The sequence below is a fragment of the Petaurus breviceps genome, unplaced genomic scaffold, assembly GCF_028583685.1.
Source record: "Petaurus breviceps papuanus isolate PSGF00001 unplaced genomic scaffold, PetGlider_PUasm1.0 90752, whole genome shotgun sequence".
NCBI classification, from domain to species: domain Eukaryota; kingdom Metazoa; phylum Chordata; class Mammalia; order Diprotodontia; family Petauridae; genus Petaurus; species Petaurus breviceps.
In genome coordinates this window covers 5,618,750-5,629,874 of record NW_027187336.1, presented here as the reverse complement: position 1 = coordinate 5,629,874, position 11,125 = coordinate 5,618,750, and the positions used below count along the sequence as shown (strand labels likewise).

At 36.4% G+C, this 11,125-nt stretch overlaps 1 protein-coding gene across 1 annotated transcript in view; it reads left to right on the top strand.

Annotated features, from left to right (window-relative positions):
* Positions 1-11,125, top strand: part of DPP10 (dipeptidyl peptidase like 10) — a 1,061,638-nt gene that overhangs the window by 221,148 nt on the left and 829,365 nt on the right. The window contains exon 2 of the mRNA XM_069067778.1: positions 1,638-1,752. Coding sequence (XP_068923879.1) covers positions 1,638-1,752 — 115 coding nt within the window. The remainder of the gene's footprint in view (positions 1-1,637; positions 1,753-11,125) is intronic.

Below are 11,125 nucleotides of genomic sequence, written 5' to 3'. Positions count from 1 at the left end.
ATATGTCCCAGATCTTATCTATAAACTCCCTACAGGTCTTAATGGGGATTTTTGCCCCCCTTTGGGCGCAGAGCTTATAAAGTTGCTCCGCTATCACCCCCTTCTCCTCCTCCTCCGGCCTAAATACAGGGATACTATGCCCTGTTCCCATCCTATCCTCTTCCCGAGGCTACAGTGGCCTCGAGGCTGCCTGGCGACTGGAGCAGACCAGCTGCGTCCAGCAGGCCGTCCGCCAGCTAGTCGTCCCGAAAGGTCAGCCCCACGTTGGGCGCCAAAATCTGTTGCGGGCGTTTGCCTTCACAACAGATCTAGACGACTAGCCCCACGGCCCTCTCACTTACCCATCCCGGGTCTTCGGTCGTCACCGGCCCCTCACGGGGAAAAACACCAGACAGAAGGCGGAGGAGTGAAGCGGGGTGGTTTATTCTTCAACAGTTACATGGCGGAGAGAGAGAGAGAGCGCCCTCTCACACAAGAAAATATATAGCGAATCCGAGCCAATCACATCGCAGTTTTACATTTATGGCCTTATATGGTGATCACCCCCATGGCCTTATATGGAGATCACCCCATATTCATTCAAAGCAACCATGGCATCGCCCATAAACCCCTCCCCCTCCCCCATCAATGATTCCCACCTCCCTTTTAACCTGAATAGAAATGGTCCCACTTGTGCTTGTGGAACATTGATATTAGAAACTTTGGCAGGATACAGATAGAATGAATATAAATCATGTTCTGATAGTGTGGCATAGTAGAATAAAGTCCTGAATTTGGAGTCAGTTGACATGGACTTGAATCTTGGCTGTCCCACTTACTGTGTCACTTTGGGCAAGTCACTTATGGGGATCAATTTCCTCATTTATAAAACATTAGAATTTGACTCCATAAATGTATAATCTCTATAGAAAAAGCCCATGTATGATCAAATTATGTCTCTGTTTTGTAATTATTTAAGAAACCGGTCAATCAACTAGCATTTAAAATTATTTATTTTCAACATTCATTAAAAATAATGGAATTCTGAATTATCATCCTTCTTCCATTCTCTCCCTCAAGTTTTGAAAAGGAAATCAATATCATAAAAATTATACATCTTAACTCATACAAAACATATTTCCATATCAGCCACTCAACTACTATTTTAAGCACCTAAATATGATCTGGAATTTAGAGTCAGTTTACTTTTAAACACTATTCTTATTCTCAATAATAGACAGAATAAGTGACCCTGGGGTAAGTATTGAATCTCCCTGAGCCTGAATCTCCTTGTAAAATGGAAATGATAATAGGTGCCTTGCTTGTCTTGAACATTGGTGGAGACAATGCTTAATTAAACTTAAAATGCTATGAAATTTGTTCCTGCTGCTGCTATTATTGTTATCAATGTCATTACCTCCCCTTAGGGAAACCTTATGGCCATTCCCCAATCCAGGCCCACACATTCAAAATAGTATTCATTTAAAAACAATTGAAAATGGATACCTTGAAATAATTGACTGAACTCTTGATAGGGGGAAGCGAATACTTTATAATCAGCTCGCACCCTGTGATTTTACTCTAAATCAAATCACTCATTCATGAATGTTTCTCTTGGAGAATGTCTGATCATAAAACTTTTTTTTTAATCTCTGTAGGAGCTGGGGAGTAACAGCCCTCCACAAAGAAACTGGAAGGGAATTGCTATTGCTCTGCTGGTAATTCTTGTTGTGTGCTCACTCATCACTATGTCAGTCATCCTCTTAACCCCAGGTAATATCTTTTTGTTTCTTTCTCACTTATCTTATTGAATGTTTGTACTTTATTTTCAGAATGACTATATTAGGGTAACAATAAAGAGTCATTGTTAACATTAATTGGACTCAAAATTGAACTAAGAGGAGGGCATTATCAAAATGGTAGGTACAGTATATGAAAATCAATGGTGGGGAACCTACAGCTTCAAGGCCACATGTGGCCGTCTGGATCCTCAAATATGACTTTTTGATGGAATGCCAACTTCACACGAGCAATCCCTGTAAACTTGGAATCTCAAAATGCTGTACCCAAGAATCTAGGAGGTCACATATATTCTCAAGGCTGCTGGTTCCCCACCCCATGGTTAAATTTTTGTAATAACTCAAAGACATCTTTATTATGCTCTAACTATAAATAATAAGTGGAATTGTTCCAAGCAATGTTCTTTTGCCTTGTTTAAGGTAGTAGCATAGTATAGTGGGAAGAGCTATGGATTTAAAATCAAAGACTGTAGTCAGTCATTGTCAGTTATGTCTGACTCTTTATGACTCCATTTGGGGTTTTCTTGGCAGAGATACTGAAGTACTTTGCCATTTCCTTATCCAGTTTATTTTAGAGATGAGAAACTGATGCAAATTGGGCCATACAACTAGTAAGTGTCTGAGGCCAAATTTGAATTCATGAAGATGCCTTTCTAACTTCAGGCCTGGAACTCTTTCCCACTGAGCCACCTAGCTACCCTGAAGTCTCAAGATTTTGGTTCAAATCACAGCTCTATCATTTACTGCCTATGTGTTGTAAAGAGAACTTAGGAGTTACTGAAAAAGAGATTGTGATTTATATTTAGATTTTTTTATTTAAATATATATAATCATTAATAACATTTAATGATAATCAACACTTTGATAAAAATTCATTATGGAAAGAAATCTACTCTCCAAAAGAGTAGAGTTGATGTCAGATTTTCTTACATTTTACTCTACTTATCCACTAGACTTTCTAAAATGAAAGGGGTCACTTCTCCATCAAGCTTTCATGCTTTCCAGCTAATAATTTAGCTTTTCCTTTTTGGTAAGTATCTGGTTCAGAATAAAATTGCCCCTCATTATTGGTCATCTAACCTTTTAAAGATAAAATTTTTAGTCAGGTAAATCAAGAAAAAAAAATTAATGTTTACCTTTTTTATACAAAAGGAACTCCAACAGGTACACAAGGAATCAACATTCCCCTTCTCTAACATTTTGTGTTCCTTTGCTAATCTTAGGATGTATTTTCCTCCATTCCTTATCTGTTTTATCTTTCTGTCCATTGTTGTATAGTATGTTCCAAAGATAATCTTGTCTCTATTTCTGCTTTTATATGTAAAATTTCTACCCTGATTATCATTTCTGGTTGATGAATTTCCTAATAGAATAAAATCTTCTTAATATATAATTTACTTCCTCTCCATTCTTTTATCTTTGAGCTCTGGCATTCATGTCATTAACATTTTCATTATTAATGCCATCTAATAAAATACAAATTTCAAAAGTGTGGTGTTCAAGTTACTCTACATTCTGGTACCATCCTAATTTTCTAGGCTTATTTCTATGACACCACTCATTTCACCATTTAACAATTGATTTTTAAAAATACTCTGTTTCAGGATATGTGCTAACTACTAAAGAGAAAAATGTAATTAATGAAATATTCCCTTTTTGCCACAAGTTTATATTCTCTGAAGGAAGAAAATAAGGACATGTAAAAGTTTATAAAGACTAGATTACAAGAGAATATTGTATACATATATGTAGACAGTAGTACACATATATGTAGATATACATATATGAATAACTACAAATTAGTTTGGAAGGGAAGATATGAGCAATTGATGAATCAGGAAAAATTTCATGTAGGAAATTGTTCAGTGAAGAGAGAGATTATATGAAGCAGAGATCACAAGGAACTCTATTTCAGGTTTCAAAGACAGTCTGCAAAAATAGAGAGAAGACCTTCTAGGTGGCATATAGGACATTTCTTTGTTTTACAGAGTGTAAAAGGAAAAGTAATATCCAATGAGTTTGGAAAGAAAGACAAAATCAGGTTGCAAAAGACCTTAAAAGCTCAACAGAGGAGTTTATATTATATCATGAAGCCATAGGAAGCCAATAGACATTTTTGAACAGGGAGTGAAATGATCCAATATGGGTTTAAGCATTTTGGTAACAGGATATAGAATAGATAAAAAGTGAGGAGAGATAAGAGAGAGGGCCCATTTTTGAAACTTGAAATAATCGTGGAGAGCAGCAATGCAGATGTGAATGAAAGTTCCCATTGTTGTCCAGTCTTCTCTCATCTCTCTACCTTTACTTTGAGAGAGAGAGAGAGAGAGAGAGAGAGAGATAGAGAGAGAGAGAGAGAGAGAGAGAGAGAGAGAGATTTTTTTTTCCTTCATACATTACCTGCAGCAAAGATTTACTTACATAGAAACATTTTTAGAAAAACAAATGTAATTCAGCAATCCTGGGTTCACAAAACAGGTTTTTTTAGAGTCATCCAGAGAATTAATGGACATAAATTGATCCTTTTCTCTAGTCTAAACCACATAAAAGATGTAGGATGTGAGTTTGAAGTCAGTACTTTGCAGAATAATCTCCCAACCAGTTATGAATTCAACAAACTTCCAATTTACTGCAAATTCAATTTTTCTGAACAAGATTTTGTTCCCTAAATAACATTAGATTCATGTAAATTTCATGAGTCACTGTATACATTTTTTTCAATGTGAAATTAGAAGCTCCCATTAATTTAATTTAATTTTGTTTTAAATTGTAAAAACTTTTTGAAATGGCATGGTTTCCTAAATATTAATTTCTAAATAGCAGAAAACCTATCCAAACAGACTAAATGTTTTTAAATATATTTTCATTCTTATTAATGTAGAGCATGAAGCATTCTTCAGAAGTGATAGGTATAATTAAAAGTATAACTGACAGTAATTTTCAGGCCTTGAGTTCTCCAAATGATGGAGCTATACCTAGGAAATCATATTGAGGAAAAGTTTGGCACTTATGGATATCTTGAGCTGATGATATAGTTTGTTCAAGGATCATATTCTCCATAAAGATTAGGAGCCTTAAATATACTACCAACAAAAATTCATTTTTGTTTATTCAAGGGAACTGAGAAACATTGACTCTCAAAAGTAATGTATCTTCCTATGTTGTTTATTCCTGCCTTTTCCGATCTCAACTGATTGTACTTTTTCCCCCAGTGTGAGAGAAAGTATGACAAAATCACTTCAGTTATATGAAACAAAGATAGTGTTGACTTTAGAGTAAAGAAATCAGAAAAAACTTTGTCTCTTCCACCTTCCTACAATAAATAAAGAAAGATACATTTAGATATTATGCCAGGTGCAGATCCTTTGCACTGGACATGCAAAAAAGTTCAAAATATTTTCTAATGACTTCTCCCCTGACTGTAATGAGTATGTTTTGCCATAATCCTGTTGAAATGTCTTTAAATTCCAACTCAGGTACAATCTCCATCCTGCCACCCATTTTTCCCAAGCAAAAAGTCATCTCTGTCTTCAAATGTCAAAGCACAGTTTGGACATTTCTTTTGCATTTAATATACTCTGCTATTAATCCTATTTATTCTTGTACATGCCATGACCTTCAATACTTCTACTCAGTCATATGCATCATGTTAGAAATATTTATATTTTATTGCCCTTTTGTATTTACAATACATAGTAGTCAATATGTTGTATAAATCAATGATTAATATTTCTTAATTGAATTAAAAATATAAAGGCAATATAGAATACTGGATAGGTTCCTGAATTAATAATCAAGTTTTTAGTCAAATCTTAATATAGAAGTCTGTTAGCTCTGCAGTATAGGGCAAATTGCATAAGATCTCTCTGCCTTCAGTTTCCTTATTTGTAAAATGAGGGTATGAACTCTATGGCAGATAAGGGCTGTGATTCTGTGAATGAATAAACTAAGATAAAAAATCTACCTTATTTGATATCTTCTTAACTGAAATGCAACAGTTCTTTATGTCCACAATACATTATTAAGCTATGCAAATCATGATATCACTGAGCTGATGGAAGATTCTAAAGTTGCTTGTAGACCAGCAAGAAAGAACAAATAATACTCAGGATAATTTAATAATAAATATATTTTCTTATACTTTCATTTCTCTTATTATGTATGATCTTATTAATTTCTGGAGTATTTGGTAAGAACTATGAATACAAAGGCCAATGACAATTCTTGACTTTAAGGAACATATATATATAACAGGAAAGGTTATTAAAAAGACATCTACTGTTAGAAAACTAAAGGTCTATTAAAAAAAAAAAACTATACTGCAGAGTAGAAGCAGGACCTCCACTGGACTCCGGCTTCCACCTTCCCCAATCCATGTAAAAGGGGACTCTAAACAAACTTTGGAACTGCAGAAACCACAAAATGACACAGAGAAGCTAACCTCCCCCTGAGGACAGCCTGGCAGGCCTGCAGGAATCAGCCAGCACAGTGCTCTGGGAGCCAAGCCCAGATCCACTCCAAGGCTTTAGCCCCAGGGCAGGCCTGACCAGCAGCTGGCCAGAGGTACCCCAGATCAGCAGCAGGTGTGACCTTTTCCAGATTCATCAACACATAGATGCAAAGGACAAAGTGAGAGGTCAGTGAAGTCTGGATTTGGGGACCCATTAAGTGGAAGAGCTTGGCTTTTTCCCCCAGGGAGAGAAGCCACTGAGACTCCAGCACAGCCAGCCAGCTCCACATGGTAGCTTCAGCTCCTGGCCTGCAGAGTGTAGGGGGACCAAGCACCAGTCTGAGGGGTAATCACTCTTCCTTTAACCTTCCGGGATATGGATTGCAGTCTAAGGGTGGAGGTCCTGAGGTGTGTGTCCAGCCTGCCAGAGCATGTGGAGTCCTCAGAGACGACACCCATCTAATACCTCTGGCACCTGAGAAAAACCCAGCATTTGGGATGAAAGCTCCCCTCTCTGGTGGCAGAGCCCTACTGTGGCAAAAAGCCCAGGGATCAAATGACTGAGAGGAAACAAGACCAAGAAAAGGAAATAAAGCAGATAGAAGATTCCAACATTATACTCCTATTTTGGGGACACAAAGGAGCAAAACATAGAACAAGAGGAAGACAGTGAAGTCAGAACTCCTGCACCCAAAGCTTCTAAGGAAAATACAAGCTGGTTACCGTCCATAGAAGATGTTAAAAAGCACATAAGAGAAATGGAGGAAAAATTGGGAAGAGAAATGAGAACAATGCAAAAAAATTATGAAATGAGAGCCCACAGCCTGACTGAAGAAATTACCACCTTAAAAAATAGAGTAATTCAAATGGTAAAAAAGGCTCAAAAAGGCAATAAGGAGAAGAATGCCTTAAAAGCCAAATTTGCCAGATGGAAAAAGAATCTCAAATGCTCAATGAGGAGAATCATTGCTTCAGAATTAGATTGGAGCAAATGAAAGCTAAGGACTTTATGAGAAATCAAGATGCTTTAAACAGATACAAACAATGAAAGAATAGAAGGCAATGTGAAATATCTCATGGGTAAAACCACTGACCTGGAAAAAAGGTACAGGAGAGATAATTTAAAAATTATTGATCTTCCTGAAAGTCATGATCAAAGTAAGAACCTAGAAATCATCCTCCAGGAAGTTCTCAAAGAAAACTGCCCTGATGCTTTAGTACCAGAGGGCAAAATAGAGGTTGAAAAAATCCACCGATCACCTCCTGAAAAAGATCCCAAAAAGTAAGCTCCTAGGAATATTATAGCCAGGTACCAGAATTCCCAGATTAAAAAGAGAATATAAAAAGCAGCCAGGAAGAAACAATTTAAATATTGTGCACACACAATCAGGATAACCCAGGATTTGGCAGCTTCTACACTGAGGGTTCAAAGGGCTTGGAATATGATATTCTGGAGGGCAAAAGAGCTGGGATTAAAATCAAGAGTCACCTACCCAGCAAAACAGAGTATCATGTTTCAGGGGAAAATATGGTTATTTGGTGGATTAGAGGACTTTCAAGCATTCTTGATGAAAAAAACAAAGTTGAATAGAAAAGTTGACATACAGATACAAGAAGCAAGAGAAGCATGAGAAGGTAAACAGGGAAAAGAATTCATAAGGAACTTATCAAATTTGAACTACCGTATTTCCCCGAAAATAAGACACTGTCTTATTAATTTTTTTGGACAAAAAAACACCAGAGGGCTTATTTTCAGGGGAGGGCTTATTTTAATGAACATTGACAGCAATTTTAATAAACAGGTAAATGTGAACAAAAAAATGTACCTTTATTCAATAATGAATTCAATAAAGAACAGGATGACATGCTCACTGCTGCAGCTCTGATTGGATGCAGCTCAGAGCGCGGCGTGCGTTTCACGGGGCGGGGGGACGGTGCATACAGAGGGTACTGTAATGTAGCGTGTAGCGCAGGTGATCACCTTCACTACAGTAGCAATCTCAATAGGGCTTATTTTTTGGGGAAGGCTTATTTTAGAGGAATCTTACACAGTAAGGGGAGGGGCTTATTTTCGGGATAGGTCTTATTATCGGGGAAACACGGTATTAACATTCCTACAAGGAAAAACAATAATTGTAACTTATGAAACTTTTCTCAGTAGTTGAAGGGAATAGAAATATACATACATACATATATATATATATATAAATATATATATGTGTGTGTGTATCTATGTCTATGTATGAGGGTATATGGGCATATGCATACACATGTGAATCTGTGTATATATGTTTAAAGGTATACATAGATAAAGGGCACAGGACCAATTTAACAGAAAGGGATGATACTTAAAAAGGTGTAATTAAGAGGTGAGAGAGGAATATAATGAGAGGAGATTGGGAGAGACAGAATGGGGTAAACTATCTCATATAGAATAGGAATGGGGAAATGGTTACAATGGAGAGGAAGAATAGGAAGGCAAAAGGGAATGGGTCAACCTTATTCACATTGAATTTGGCTTGAGGAGGGAATGAAATGCACACTAAATAGGGTATCTCACCCTCTAGGAGAGTAGGGGGGAAGAGGATGAGAGGGGGGATGATGGAAGGGAGGGCAGGCTGGGAAGGAGGGAAGTTGGGACCACCCACATTTGAAAAGGGATGGGATCAAAATAGAGAATAGAACAAGTGGGAGGTAGGATAGGAGGGAGGGAAATATAGTCAGTCTTTTACAATTTATCTGCTATGTTATTGTTTTGCATTATCCACACATGTACAATTTATACTGAACTGATTATCTTCCCATGAAGCATGGGAGACAAGGGAGGAAGGTAATGAATCTGGAATTCAAAGTTTTAAAACCAAATACTCAAGTATATGTGTGTGTGTATACTATTATTAATACTATTTTACATGTAATTGGGAAATAGTATATGCATGCACTGGGGCATATAGATCCACTGGAAAAGTTGAAATAGGTATGGGAGAAAATATGAGAGAGAGCAGATTGGAGGAGGGGATATCCTGTGGGACTTCTATTTTGGGGCAGTGGGTAGGAAAAAAAACAGGGGAAAAATTATAACTCAAAATATGGTGGAAATTAATTATATAAATCAGAAATTAATAAAGCATTTGAAAAAAAGAAAAGCAGCAAACAATTAAAAGAAATGTGCTGATGGTAGTTTGAATAATTTGAATTCAATTAAGACCTTACATTACGATAACAATGCCACCATTTCTAGGGTATGCAATAAACTGAGTAATGACTAACAAAAAAATAAAAAATAAAAATAAAAACTATATGTTAAAAATGATACATATTCCATTAGACATAATTGCTTCATTGGTAAGGGCATATTTTTGTTTATTTTTTTCAAGGAAAATTACAGTGGGTTAGAATATGTCAGGAAATTGCAATAAAATTTTATTAGTTAATACATATTTTTAAAATGAAGTGATAGAAAGACTTTGAGAGATTCTGATATTAAGTATTGAAGTCTTGGGGCAACTATGTGGCACTGTGAATCGAGCACTGGCCCTGGAGTCAGGAGGACCTGAGTTCAAATCCGGACTCAGACACTTGACACACTAGCCATGTGGCTTTAGGCACATCACTTAACCCTAACTGCCCTCTAAAAAGAAAAAAAAGTGAACTCTCATAGTACCTATAATTTTCTGTTCCCATACAGAAGTGTCTTGTTGGAATTACACATACATACATGAATACATATATAAATACATGTTTATACATGTATGCATTCATAAATACATGCATAGGCATACATAGGTATGTTTGAGTTGATTCAGTGTCTGACAGTTGTATAAAGCTAGTAATTATTAACTTTTTCAATCTAGGTCCTTGTCCTATATCTCAGGGAATTTCATGCTCCTAGAGAGTTAAAATAAGTATACAGATAAGTAAAAACAGGACATATCAGAATAAATAGTTATTAAAGGCATGAATATGAACAACTATGTGAACCATGAAAGACTTCTTGAATGTATCTATTTAAGTAAACACTGAAGAGAAGTAGGGAGAAAAGTATGAAGTAAGAGCGCATTCTAATTATGGTAGAATTTAGGTGAAGACATGGAGTTGAAAGAGGAAATATTTTCTACTAAGAAAAAAAAAATTAACAAAGGTTGCTGAAAAGCCAATATGGTGGAGGAGATGCGCAACTCAACAGTACTCTCCCAACTTTCCCCTCCAACCCACTCTAAAATAATGACCTACACAATTTGGATTATCAGAGGAAACAAGAGTATAGGGTGAGACTATTTTAAGCCTAAGACAACTTATGAGGTCAGCAAAAGTTTGTGACAGTAGAGTGGGAGGTGACAGCAGCACATGGGCCTTAGAGGTGACAGCAATAGCAATATATTTGACCATAGAGAGTACCTATGATGGAAGGGAAGATCAAGATTAAACTCAGAAGACAACAATGGAAATAACAGGTAGAAGCAAAGCCTGAAAAAGTGCTAATTGACCCAACCCCAATAATAATACCTGGAAGCCTTTTTTAATTTTTTAATTGCTTTATTAATTTATGATTTACATCATTCATTTCCACCAGATTTTGAGTTATGAATCTTCTCCCTGTTTTTCCCCTACACATGATCCCAAAATAGAAGTCCCACAGGATATCCCCACCTCCAATCTGCTCTCTCCCATATAATCCCCATGACTTTTCCAGTAGGACATGGTGGATCTCTATAGCATAGTTCCTGTATATCTTATTTCCCAATTACATGTAAAATATTATTTATAATTGTATGTAAATATATATATATATATATGTGTGTGTGTGTGTGTGTGTGTGTAAATATTTGATTTTAAACTTCCAATTCCAGATTCATTCTCTTCCCCCTTTGTCACCCACCCTTACTGGGAAGATAAG